Source organism: Carassius gibelio, chromosome B19, assembly GCF_023724105.1.
Source record: "Carassius gibelio isolate Cgi1373 ecotype wild population from Czech Republic chromosome B19, carGib1.2-hapl.c, whole genome shotgun sequence".
Classification (NCBI taxonomy): domain Eukaryota; kingdom Metazoa; phylum Chordata; class Actinopteri; order Cypriniformes; family Cyprinidae; genus Carassius; species Carassius gibelio.
This window is the reverse complement of record NC_068414.1, coordinates 21923034-21935903: the sequence shown is the minus strand read 5'-3', so window position 1 is coordinate 21935903 and position 12870 is coordinate 21923034. Positions and strand designations below refer to the sequence as shown.

Sequence of the window (12870 nt, the reverse complement as noted above, 5' to 3'; positions counted from 1 at the left end):
GATTCTGAAGATGGTGAAAACAATAGTTTTGGAAATAAGATAGATGCTGAATTTAAGAAATGAAGCAAACCTTTATGAGTTCCAGCAGATAGCTAACAAAATATGCTTTACTTTATAATTTAGTAATTATTATTAAAATATCAGGATAGTTTTATATTAGTGCAGCTTGGAGATCCATCTGTGTTAAATGTACATTCTGGGTCACTAAAGACCCGAATATGTTATAAAAAATTATTGATTAAACATTTATCTATGTAAAACTTAATTGATTAGGCCTAATTACAAATATATTTTTAAATACTTATGTTTGGGTGTGAGGAAGTCATCTTACTAAATACGTCAGGATCACCTCTTATTCCCATTCTTTCATATTTTAATAAATCATGTTGACTTTCACATGTTCAGAAACTTGTGATGTGGTGTCTAAATCTCATGATTAAAATTTGACAAGACAGATTTCCTTTTTTTACAGTGGGAGGAGCGATATGTATAAATATAAGAGGGACAGTATGAACATCACAGCACAGCCAGCAGCAAAACAATCCAACAAGCAAGGTAAATGATTTGATTTATCACTGTCAATGAAACTATTATTGACTTTGTCACATTGTCGATAATATCAAATGTTATAGCAGATGTTAAAAGTTCCTAAAAAATTTTCAATAATTAAAAAAGTAGTATTTATATTATTTGTTAATTTCATGTTTTCAGATGGTTCCAGTGCTGATGTTACTCGTGGTGGCTCTTGTAGCTGCAGAATCTGATAGTGCCTCTGTTTCTGTGGTTCACTGTGATACCGCTACTTATTGTCCTGATGGAACAACGTGTTGTCTGAATCCTTCTGGGTCCTGGGGCTGCTGTCCATACCCAAGGGTAAGTGAATCACAGTAAAATCTTTTCTAGTTATACATTAGACTTCATTCTCCCCTCTCCTGCAGGGCCAGTGCTGCAGAGATGGACTCCACTGCTGTCCTAATGGTTATTTGTGTGATTCGACATCCACCCATTGTCAGGCCGGGTGGCTAAGATTGCCATCTTCTTCCAGACTGGCTTTAAATGCTATCCAAGAGACTCAGGTGCGTCAAAACTCTGTCTACAGGTATTTATTACTTGATGTGACCTTGCAGACTAATCAGCGACTGATTTGAAGAAAGCCAATTAGAAATTCTGTGTGACTTGAGATGGGGCAGGTGACACTTTATCTTGATATATGCCACCAAAATAGAGTGAGAGCAATGAGAAGCACTATTCTCTCACTATGAGTGCCTCCCACTACGAGTGGCAAATCTCACTGAAATCTCAGTTATATTATATTATATTCTGTAATACAAACGTTTATTTCTTCATCTCCTTTGTAGTCTTTGTCCTTTGACCAGGCTCTCAATCAGAAGAGTGAGGCTGAGCAGGTTCATTGTGATGGAAATGTCTACTGCCCAACTGAGCAGTTCTGCTGCAAGACATCAGCTGGCCAGTGGGGATGCTGCAGCGGTAAAACTAACTTTCTGTTGATGTGTTAATCATGCCTAATCACGAAGCTTTAGTTAATAATAGATTTAAGATAACATATAACAAAACTCATGCCATGTATTTCTGTCTTTTATAGGTTTGGTGTTGTAAACAAACAACAACCATGACCTGAATGAACCTCTCATCAAAAACTGCCAAAGTGCAAGCTTGAGGCTTTCAAATGTCAGGAATAATCCCACATCCAAGTTGAATTAATAAGAAATAAAAATTGGAAGAATTATAGTTGAATTAAAGTAAATTGCACATTTATTCAATACTTTGTTTTTGACAATGTCTTACTATGTTTAATCCTCCATCGTATTGTTTATGAATCAATCGATCTTTATAAATGAATCTTTTAAAATAACTTGTTATCTTTCTTGTTTTACTGTGTGTTTGAGGACAATGCTTAAACATTCATTATTTTGATTTAATGACTCTTTCAATGCTGGTTGGAATTTATTGGCATAATAATCTGCAGTAAATAAATAAATAAACAAACAAATACAAAATATCATTGAACAAATATAAATGTGATTCAAAAGATTCGAGTCACTGGGATGAATCAAAACCCACAGTTACAACCCATGCACAGCAAAAAGTACTGTAGACTAGATACTCAGGGGACAGCTTCCTCAGTAAGACCCACAATAACCAGATATGGTTAAAAGTGTTGTCAGGACAAAATAAAACGACCGTTTACTGACAAATAAAATGGATGACGCAATTACTTTTTCTTTCGGACAAGACACAAGATTGCTCCGCCTCCATGATTCGTTTCTATAGCAACAACTAACAAAATACTCGTGTAAAAAATGCTGAAAATGTCGGCGATGAACAGAAAATTAATTCAAAACCTCGCCGAGACGTTATGCAAGCAAGTCAAACATTGTAGGTATCTATAATTATTTTTTTCTATGTCAATTGATATTATTTATAATATTATTCTTGTAAAACGTTTGCTATCAGCCTAGTTCATCACCATGGCATGTAATAGAAAAGTAAGAAGAAAATGCCTTGTTACTGTCTGTTTAGTCATCTGACAACATTGTGCTCGTGCTGTAGTTGATAAGAGAGAGACGGAGTGTCTAATACGGCTGTTCAGCGGTCTGCTGGGAGAGCAGGCAGAGAGAAGAGCGGCTCATGGACTGGACCGAGTCAGGTTTAGACACATACTGCACAACACATTCGGCATGACCGACGACATGATGATGGACAACGGTACGTCTCCGATTTGGATGAGGACGAGAATAATAATAATGCCAGGTCATTGACAGAGAAAGTTGCTAAAGGAAGGTCGATTTATTGCTAAAAGTTGATAAACTGATAAGTTGCGCGATGACCCCATTGCGTAATCACGACGCAAAATTGTCACAAGTCCAACATCAAATATCAGCAAAACATATATTTAATGTTAGTTTAGATTTGTCTGTAAAATAAAATACATTATATATATATATATATATATATATATATATATATATATATATATATATATATATATATATATATATATATATAGTATTTTCGGGTTACAATGGATCATGGATAATTGGCAACACTAAGTTGGCTATGCAACACCGACGACGCTATACCAAAGTGGACAGTAGTATATAGTTATAAATTGTATAATATTAATATATAATAGTTCATATTAATTGTATAAACCTTTACAGTTAATCCAGAACCCTTGCAGCAAGATACATTTTTAATGCGCCAATAAGAATGCACGTCACACCTGTGTTAATCAATTTGCACTGGTTACTAGGGCTGTAGTACTCGAGTCCGGTCTTGGACTCGAGTCCGGACTCGAGACATTTTTCTGTCGTCTCGGACTTGTCTCGGACTCGTTGCATTTGCACTCGGACTTGTCTCGGACTTGGCCATTGGACTCGCCAAGTCTTCTAGTTGGTCTCGACCGAGTCCAGCAAAAAAATAAAAATAAAAAAATTCTCCTTCAAAACAAAACCACATTTGCATGATGTCGCGACTGAAAACGTGTGGAAAACGCTAGGTGCGCTGCTCTCCTTATTTCCAAAGCACTCTGTAGCCTGCGCTTGCGCTCCAGTGGCGTCTGGTGTTACTGGGCAACCATGACCCGCTCTCCATGATGACGCAGAAGTTTCAGCAAAGAATAAATGGAGTAGCTCTGCTAATAGATTCATTTAAAAAATGGCTATCCTTGTACAACTATGATCATCTGTTTCTCCATCTTGCCTTAGCTTTCAGTATTATTCCGGGAAAGGATGTGCATGACCGGTGCACTTACTGACATGAAAAGTTTAGATGTTTCTAATTTAATTTTCTTCCTGTTAGATTGTGTTTTATTTACGTCTACACCTAGATAGCCTTTTTTTTTTTATCAATAAACGCGTATTAATGTATAGCCTTATGCAACAATTACATATGTAAATTTTAAAAACTTTATATATGACATTACATATTTACATTTTCATGTAACAGCCAGTATTTGTATCTGTAACAATCACAAAATTTTTCCTATCTGCATTCGGATACAACATCGTACAGTTACTTGATAAGACTGTTATGACTTTTTATATATTTTTTCGTAGTTATCACTGAACAAGTATGTCGTGTTAAACTGAAATAATTATTAATTTCTAAAATAATATTTATCATGCAAGCAGAGAGATGTCATGACAAACGTTTAGTGATCGTTTGAACACGACTGAATCCATTCAATGCACACATTCTCATTACGCAGAACACTTTAAGCGAGTCTTAATGTTAATGAACTTCACTCAACAGATGTGTGTGTTCCGCGCAAACCAGCAAAGGGTAAATATGCAAACATGTAGGACAAGTAGACAATGTATCCGTATCGAAGCTGATTATTAGCCTACTCTTGAGAGAGAACTGATTTGGTTTTTGAGAGACTAAGACGCGCAGCGCGGCTGTTTGATTAGTGAGCGCGCTGTGCTTATTCCATTCATTCGTATCATGGTAGCATAAGCTTTCAATATTTGCCTTTTAAATATATACAAATAATATAACGTGTAGCTATGATGTATTATTATAGGTAAAATTACTCTTGCAACGCTCTGATTTCTGAGAGATGCACAGAGAGGCGACAACAATGCGGTGTTTGATTTGCGATTTTTTCACTCAAAGTTTACATTCATTCACTTCTGGCGCTGATTCCCTGGCTCACCTGTTATCTAGCAAACACCAGACTGTGTCAGCTTCAGCCGAGTATTCAGGCAGAATTATTCCTTGTCCGTTATTCGTTTTTTAAGCCATTATCCGTGCCATTCCGAATAAGGTATTCGGCTTCAGGCACAACCCTAAATATTACATTACATAGGCCTATTTTATTTTTACATGCAACATAGATAAGGTCATATAGTAACAGCTCCACGCAATATTGTAATTCTAAAATTCACGTCGTACTTGCAAACACTTTGTATGCATTATGGTTAATGCATGCTGGAGTAGTCGATTGTTTCCGACAGAGCTCGACTAGTCTATGCAAGCACAAGCACAGTATGACAAAAATTTCGCTGTATTTATGTGCGCATGTCCAGTAGAGCCAAACGTATCCATTCTAGCCTTGCTGCGCGCATTTGTCATATCACGAGCTTTGCGTGTGTCTGTGCACTGTGCCAATTAGGCATAGTCATATACATTTTTGACCACAGATATAATGTCAACAAAAAATAAAGTACATAAAAATTATTTGACCTTACAGTTCCAAATTTTGTTTGTTTATCCAAGTTTAGCTCCCAGGGTCGGACTGGGGGTAAAACCAGTACTCATTAGCAAGGCCCCAAAGGAAGAGAGGGCCCTTGAAAAGTATGAATCTGAAATATATATTTTTTTAACTGGATATTTTCATGGGTGGGGGCATGGGGGCACATCAGGACTGCATATGCATAGGGCCCAGGATCTTGTTTAACGCCTCTGTTAGCTTTAACCCTAATTATACACACTTGAACCTAATCAAGCTCTTACTAGACACACTAATCTTCCAGGTGTTTTAAGGCCAGTTGGAGCTAAACTTTTCAGGACATTGGCCATCCAGGATGTAGTTTGGAGACCCCTGTCCTACAGAGTTGTTACTTTGCACATGCTTTTTGATCATTACAAATAATAATGTAAAATGATTTTCTTAGAATAGGAGATATGCTTTCTCTCGCATCACAAACATTATCAGTAGTTAAGTATGTGGTCTTGAAGAGGACCCTTTTTTCTTTCATTTGGACTCGGTCTTGGACTTGGACTCGAAACTTTTGGACTTGGACTTGACTTGGACTCGAACCTCTTTGGACTCGGTCTTGACTCGGTCTCGAGTAGTCCTGGACTTGGACTTGACTTGGACTCGACAAAGCCGGACTTGACTACAGCTCTACTGGTTACCAATAGCTGCTCGCATAAAATTCAAGACATTGAGGTTTGCCTACAAAACCACCACTGGCTCTGCACCCCTTTACCTAAATTCATTACTTCAGACTTATGTGTCCTCTAAAAGCTTGTGTTCTGCAAGTGAATGTCGCTTGATTGTGCCATCCCAAAAAAGGCACTTTTACGGACTTTTAAATTAAATGTTCCCTCCTGGTGGATGACCTGCCCAACTTTTATTTGACCCTCTAACTTTAGCACTCACTATTCTATTTCTATTCCTAAAAAACATAACGACCTTTCTAATCTTTTTGTATTCTATTTTCTTTTCATTGATTATTCAATTAGTAAAAAAGACCTCTAACATTAGCTTGCTCTATTCTTTTTCTATTGTTTTCTTTCTTTTTATTTATTATATTATTTAAAAGCCTTTTCTACATGTACCGCGTTTAAGCTAACTGAAACTTGTTATAGCACTTGTATATCATTGCTCTTTTGTTGATTTTGATTGCTTCCATTGTCCTCATTTGTAAGTCGCTTTGGATAAAAGCATCTGCTAAATGACTAAATTAAAATATAAATATAGTTAAGTGTTTAAATACATAAACACAAGCAAATACACATACTTATAATCTTAAGTACAAATATATCTTAAGTTTGAAGTTATAAGGAAATTGGTAAATGACAATAATTAATATTTGCAATGTTTCTTAATGATGAAATAATAATACAAGCTGATTCCATTTTTAACAGTATTTCGGGCCTTTGATAAGGACAATGATACCTACATAAGTGTCAGAGAATGGGTGGAAGGACTGTCTGTCTTTTTGCGAGGCACACTGGATGAGAAAATCAAATGTAAGTTCTTCAAGACTTCACTTTAAAGTGGCGATAATGAAATATCATGTATACAATGTTTCTTTTATATTTGTATTAGTCTGTTTTGACGTATACAACCTGCACGGGGACGGATACATCTCACGGGAGGAGATGTTACAAATGCTGAAAGACAGCCTCATCAGACAACCCACCGAAGAGGACCCTGATGAGGGGATCAAGGACATTGTGGAGATTGCGCTGAAGAAAATGGTACTACTATGTGTCCTAAAGCTTACATGTAACATCTTACCATTGTTCACCAAATACATCAATCTTATTTTCAGGATTATGACCATGATGGGAAAGTGTCTTATTCTGATTTTGAGAAGACAGTCAAAGATGAAAACCTTTTACTTGAAGCTTTTGGCAACTGCCTCCCAGATGCAAAGGTAGAAATCACAAGCAACTATTGGTGCATGAAACGTGTTTTGTCATTTTGAAGGACAGGCTCTTAAAATCTTATTTTATTTGTTTGGCAGAGCATACTGGCTTTTGAGCAACATGCATTCCAGGAACAACATGGACACTGAAAAGAACCACAGCTTTTTATGGGGAAAAAAAATTTAGAAATAAGAGAAAAGATAGTTACACAATCCTTGTTTCTGAAATGGAAATAAATATCTAAAATATTGCCCAATCGGAGACCATGATTGTCTTATTAAATTCTTCTGCGTGGCTTTGCTGTAGGGGTCTTCACTTGTACAGGTTTGATCTCTGGAACAGATGTAACCTAAGAAAAGAAAACAAATATTGTAACAACAATGCAAATACCATCATGAGAAATTACATAATGTGCATAACATTTCATTTTAGTATCGGAATATTATAGCTTTTATTACTATTTTGAATCCGTTTTAATTTTTATGTTTCCAATGTAGTTTTATTCAAAATTCAAAAAATTGTGTAATGTTATTGTCAGTTTTTTCATACATATATATATATATATATATGAGAAGAGTTCAGATGCAAAAGCCTCCATGTGCCATCTGAAATTTTCATCTAAAATTAGGATTTTTATTAAGCTCCTATGCATAGGTTGAGTCATTGTACTTAAATGGCAATGTGCAGGTCCTCTTGCTATAAAAGTGAAATAACTGAACATAAAATAGAAAACTGATAAAAATCCTAATTTTAGATGAAAATTTCAGATGACTCTTAGAGGCTTTTGCATCTGAACCATCCAACCCACCTACCCACCCACCCATACACACACACTTTTATATTTAAGTTTTAGTTTGGCGAAAAGAATTAGAAAATTAGTACAATAAATAACTAATTAAGCAAAAATAAGTTTTTATTATTAAATGTTTTATTTAATAAGAAGTTAATATTTATTTAATTTCAAGTAACTGATTTTTTTATTTTTTTTAAGTTTCAGTTTTTGTTTACTAGAGTTACCGGTACACAATGTACTTACGGAAATTACATAATATTTACAGCAGAGATGAGAGACAAACTAACCTTACTCATTGTTTGACGGATCAAACTGGCGGTTACATTTAATGAATGATCCTCCATGTCTACTTTGGGCAGCTCTGGTAATTTAGGACCAATCAGAGTTTCCGTTTCAGCTGCTTCATTCAAAAATAATGCTTGTCCCTCCAACTTTCTTTTTCTACTTTCTAAATGTGTTGTCCTTGGCATAAATCTGATAGATGGTGATAGATTCTTCTGTCTTTTAATCAAATCTCTCTCTTTTTTACAAGATGCAGAAGATGCACACTGCTTGGTTTCTTTTTCTGTGACAGGAGGGATGGCATTATGTAGAGAGCCCATCTTATCCTCTGTAGGTAATGTTGTATCAGTGGTCCACTGCAACTGTAACGGCTGTTCAAAACCGTGAAGTCTATAAGAAACATCGTCCTCTGGTGCTAATGGCAGCAAAGAAAAGCCCGTGTCATCAGAGTTGACATTCTCCATTCTGGCCTTTTCAGAGCCTTTCTGGATCTCAGGTGCTGCAGATGTTTGCGTGTTGGTGCATGAAGACACTGTGTTTTCTTCTAATTGCAGATTGTGTTGTTTTGCTAAAAAAAATTAAAAAAAAATAATTCCACATAGGTTACATAGATTATCTACAGATACAATACCTGTTTTATACAATACCAGTATTATACAACACCTTTATTTTGGCTTGCTCTGTTAACATATCTTCTCCTGTCCTGTAACTTTTGCCTCGTCTCTTCCACAGTTTCATATTCGGGGGCATAGCAGACGTGCAGCTGACCCCCAAAGAAGCTCTTTTCATCAGTGTGCCGTTTAGCTACCCTGAAAATTTCCACATTGTAACATATGCATGTCATTTAATGAGAAAAGAGTTTTGAGCATATAGGTATAATGAAAATAAAAATAAAACTATTTTAGACATTAAAAAGTTCAATAAATCATCACATTTTTATATACTTTTTAGATATTAAGTTAATCAGATTTAGATACGTTTTAGAATTACATTCTTTAGAATATTCAGATTGAATAAAATATTAAATTACACATAATACACATAAAAATGAAAAAAGCATGACATTGTATATTATGAATATTGTTGGCTCCTTGACAAATTGTTCTGGAATAGCTATTACAAGTTGCTTTGAATACAAAGTCTGCTAAAAGTGCACATGTAAAAATTGAGAAAGGACACTTAGCATTTGTAATATTACAAACTATTGTATTTCTTCTTTCTGTTAATCTAAAGACTTCCACAAAAATATTATGCAGAACAAGTGCTTACAACATATTTATAAAGAATCGTAACTGCAAATCAACCTCTTGTATATCATAAAATAAAGACTGTAGTAATGGCTGCTGGAAATTCAGCTGTATTCATCACAGGAGTAAAGTACATTTTAAAATATATTAAAACAGAAAATAGTTTTAAAGTATAATAATGTCAAAAACATTTTTTCTTGATGAGCATAAGAGACAAACGTTACAAAATATCTAGTGTGGCACGTTCACTTTAAACATGTTTTAGTCTGTCTTTACCTTGCACTCGTCAGTTTCTTGAACTGAAATAAGTAGACCTCAGTGAACTGCTCTGCTGGGTATTCATCCAGAGCCCTGTACTCCTCGATCACTCCATACAGAGCGAACAGCTGCACCAGCTCGGTCATCACTCCAATAGCGGGCACTCCTTGAACTAACAGAAACCGAGACTCCAAGTTGATGGTATACACCTGAAATCAGTGATACAGTCAAAAATAACATTCGCACTGGCTGTGGCTCAAAATCTTTTTAACGTTAGGTGCCTAACGTTACACCATCTTTGTGCATTAGGTGCTACGAGAAGCTAAAATACGGTGCTCACATTAACTAAAAAAAACTATTTATAAAATAAACCCACCTTAACAGCTTTGAGGCGCCTTCCCTCTCTGTATTTTGGGCGTGTTTGGGCAACAGTTCGTTGCTCGTGGTGTTTATACAGTTGTTGTGTGTCCCACACAGCAGGATTAGCGACCGACCTGTCCATTTTATGTAGTGAAGTCAGCGACCAAAGCAAACGACTCATCACGTTTCAAAATAAAAGTCTCGGTTTTTAAACGATCATTTAATCTATGCTTTCATAGTGATTTGCAATTGCATAGTTAATTTGACATTAATTCCTTGTTAAACATTTAATTGTATGCACCAATTAAATTAGCATTTAATATAGGTCATTACAATTTCACATTTAAATGTAATTTAAAATGTATTCACTCGCGTGTACTTTATAGAGTAATTTTTAACCCTCTGGTATTGGTCATTGTTCAAGTCACACTTGTGTTGTTTGCGCTCATTGGAAATGTTTGGGAAATACAAAGAGCAATTCTTAAAATGAACAATACCCAAATGTTGCTCCCAGTGAATTTCTGACCATTATCGCCCCCTCCCGTTATTTTTTGTGCCCAGTGCTCCAGCAAATATTCTAATATTGCATATAATTTTCGGGCATCAGGGAGCCGCTATCAATTTGCAGAGTATTTAAAACTCGTTATAATGAGCGCTCGTTGTTCACTTTCACTTTGCATTTTACCATCATGCATGCTGTGTAAAGCTAGATCAGATATTTGTCAATGAGCTCAATATCTGTTGAGCAGCAAATCCTCCAGCATGAGCTGTCAGCTATGGGTTTGAAATATTGCATAGATTACATTTGACTGAAATGCTTGTATTGAAACATTTTGCATTCTACCCAGGGCCATCGCTAGTAGAAAGGTTGTGATGAATCTGATTATAGTTGGCGCACGGCTGTGTCGGTGTCCTTAATGTCAATCCAAGATCATTAAAGAAAGAAAATAACTCACTGCTCTTGACTGAATACATTTTTTAGGTTTAACAAGAACTACCATAATCTATATTTAATTTACACAGTGAAGACTATGCAATACTATTTTACATTTGATTATTCTGTTTTGATCGATATGCATTGACAGTGACTGTAAATTATGTATTTTAGGTAAGGAAATTACATTTTGAGTTTTATATATTTTAGGATTGCATTACTTTGGGTGCTTGTTTATTACTTTAACCACCAACCAACCACACCTCAGCCCCCTGCCACGCACACTGTCCTCTTACGTAATGTTCTGAAGCATTACATTTATACTGTTAATAATGAATTTGTCAAAGACCACATGAAGTTCATCTTTTCATTAACTTCTCATAATTTGATGATACAAGCATTAAGAAGCATCCTTTCCAAATCAAAAACTGAGAAAAATATCTAAGGACGTTGCATACAAAGATGTCATATTTGTGGAAAGAAACAAAGTCGACAAGGATAATCAAGATGAATGTCATTTAGGTAAGTTTTCAGTGAGAGATGTTTATCTGGCATAACTGTATTGAACTGCATTACACAACATTTAATTACTCTTCTCTTCTCGTGGCCTAGTGGTCAGAGAGATTGACTCCTATCCCTAAGGTTGTGGGTTCGAGTCTCGGGCCAGCAATACCATGACTGATTTGCCCTTGAGCAAGGCACCGAACCCCCAACTGCTCTCCAGGCACTGCAGCATAAATGCACTTTGGATGGGTTAAATGCAGAGCACAAATTCTGAGTATGGGTCAGTTACTGTCCTCACTGTGTAATGGATTACCATTAGTTTTGTATTATTGTATCTGGGAGTATCATGCAGGAAAATGTTACCTTTTCTCCACAAATGATCTGATAGTCGAGATGCCTGTATCTCAGATGGCGGTCATCTGGTGATTATAAACAGCAGAGACTAACAGGTTTGTCCATGTTTTTACAAATAACGACTGTCTGAAATGAATATGAAATATTGCGGTATAAATAACAAGTCTACACTTTGTCCTGTTGGGAGTTCCTGATAGGAATCATACAAAACTAAGAGTCATTCTTGATTGGCCTCACAGATGAGGAGATCGAGGATAATGGCTTTGGGTAGACCACACATATCTTTGTAAATATAAAAGGTATTGGTTCATTTACAGTTCGTTCACTTCTAAACCCTAAATATTATACCCTTTTGACAGTTTTGAGATAATGCTCTCAATGAAACAAATCATTTCTTTCAGTTACTGGACTAGAGCGGAACCAGATAACTGGAAAGGAAACAGGGGCGAGTACCCCAGCGGAGAGGACTGTGCTCAAATATATAAAAACTCCATCCAAGACCTTAAGGGCTGGTTTGATGCGGTCTGCAATAAAGCATTTAGAAGAATATGTGAGACCAGATCCTCCAGACAAACAGTGACAATGTTAAGTAATGTGTGTCGTCAGAAGAAGATTATTTGGAAACAGAAATGCGGCTCATGACAAGGGAACATCAGTCCTGTATATTTACTTTATTGCCTAGCATCAGTGTCTCATAAGTTAATAAGCCCGCATAAGCCCCATTGCTTTTGTTTTAACATCTTTTCCATCTGGCGGGGGGTCTGTGGAACCTCAAAGAACTTTGGTAGTAAGATGTGATTGGACAGTTTTGCTGTTTCCTAATCTATCTCGCTCCTGCTAATAAGCTAGAGGCCTTGAGTTCAGCGAAGTAACTGATTTGAATCTCTGCTCTAAATTGGCCACAAATAATCTGATCCGGTTGCAAAATAAAAGAATCATTCAGGTCTTCAGTGTCTTTTTCATATTTAGCCATGTATTAGGCTTTTTACTTACTATGCGAGTGCCTGCATGTG

The 12870-nt window shown here is 36.1% G+C and overlaps 3 protein-coding genes across 4 annotated transcripts; 2 read left to right on the top strand and 1 right to left on the bottom strand.

The window, feature by feature from the left end:
• Positions 1 to 408: 408 nt before the first annotated feature.
• On the top strand, positions 409 to 1873 carry LOC127979384 (progranulin). Of its 2 annotated transcripts, none has more exons than XM_052584806.1 (5): positions 409 to 555; positions 712 to 873; positions 939 to 1076; positions 1377 to 1488; positions 1604 to 1873. In XM_052584806.1, exons 2-5 carry the CDS (start codon positions 712 to 714, stop codon positions 1615 to 1617), a joined length of 426 nt encoding a protein of 141 aa, XP_052440766.1. In that variant the 5' UTR covers positions 409 to 555; the 3' UTR covers positions 1618 to 1873. The 2 variants fall into 2 exon arrangements, with proteins under 2 accessions (XP_052440766.1, XP_052440765.1); XM_052584805.1 differs by having other exon boundaries at positions 1359 to 1488.
• Positions 1874 to 2013: 140 nt separating this feature from the next.
• LOC127979381 (calaxin) lies at positions 2014 to 7376 on the top strand. Its single transcript, XM_052584801.1, has 6 exons — positions 2014 to 2397; positions 2572 to 2727; positions 6619 to 6723; positions 6803 to 6954; positions 7029 to 7133; positions 7224 to 7376. The coding sequence occupies exons 1-6, from the start codon at positions 2322 to 2324 to the stop codon at positions 7272 to 7274; spliced, it is 645 nt and encodes a 214-aa protein (XP_052440761.1). The 5' UTR covers positions 2014 to 2321; the 3' UTR covers positions 7275 to 7376.
• On the bottom strand, positions 7194 to 10471 carry LOC127979375 (RNA-binding protein 48). Its single transcript, XM_052584796.1, has 5 exons — positions 10082 to 10471; positions 9724 to 9914; positions 8864 to 9009; positions 8206 to 8768; positions 7194 to 7474 (listed from the first exon to the last, which is right to left on the bottom strand). The coding sequence occupies exons 1-5, from the start codon at positions 10244 to 10246 to the stop codon at positions 7403 to 7405; spliced, it is 1137 nt and encodes a 378-aa protein (XP_052440756.1). The 5' UTR covers positions 10247 to 10471; the 3' UTR covers positions 7194 to 7402.
• Between the last annotated feature and the right edge of the window lie 2399 nt (positions 10472 to 12870).

What these genes read in the sequence shown, in the direction of transcription:
- LOC127979375 (XM_052584796.1), bottom strand. Translation starts at nt 10,246, where the DNA reads ATGAGTCGTTTGCTTTGGTCGCTGACTTCACTACATAAAATGGACAGG. An exon ending in GGCGCCTCAAAGCTGTTAAG is followed by an intron (nt 9,915 to 10,081) that starts GTGGGTTTATTT and finishes CACTGATTTCAG; the next exon opens with GTGTATACCATCAACTTGGA. An exon ending in TCCGTCAAACAATGAGTAAG is followed by an intron (nt 7,475 to 8,205) that starts GTTAGTTTGTCT and finishes TTCTTTTCTTAG; the next exon opens with GTTACATCTGTTCCAGAGAT.
- LOC127979381 (XM_052584801.1), top strand. Translation starts at nt 2,322, where the DNA reads ATGCTGAAAATGTCGGCGATGAACAGAAAATTAATTCAAAACCTCGCC. An exon ending in CGACATGATGATGGACAACG is followed by an intron (nt 2,728 to 6,618) that starts GTACGTCTCCGA and finishes CATTTTTAACAG; the next exon opens with TATTTCGGGCCTTTGATAAG. An exon ending in ACTGCCTCCCAGATGCAAAG is followed by an intron (nt 7,134 to 7,223) that starts GTAGAAATCACA and finishes TTTGTTTGGCAG; the next exon opens with AGCATACTGGCTTTTGAGCA.
- LOC127979384 (XM_052584805.1), top strand. Translation starts at nt 712, where the DNA reads ATGGTTCCAGTGCTGATGTTACTCGTGGTGGCTCTTGTAGCTGCAGAA. An exon ending in GCTGCTGTCCATACCCAAGG is followed by an intron (nt 874 to 938) that starts GTAAGTGAATCA and finishes CCTCTCCTGCAG; the next exon opens with GGCCAGTGCTGCAGAGATGG. An exon ending in ATGCTATCCAAGAGACTCAG is followed by an intron (nt 1,077 to 1,358) that starts GTGCGTCAAAAC and finishes TCTCCTTTGTAG; the next exon opens with TCTTTGTCCTTTGACCAGGC.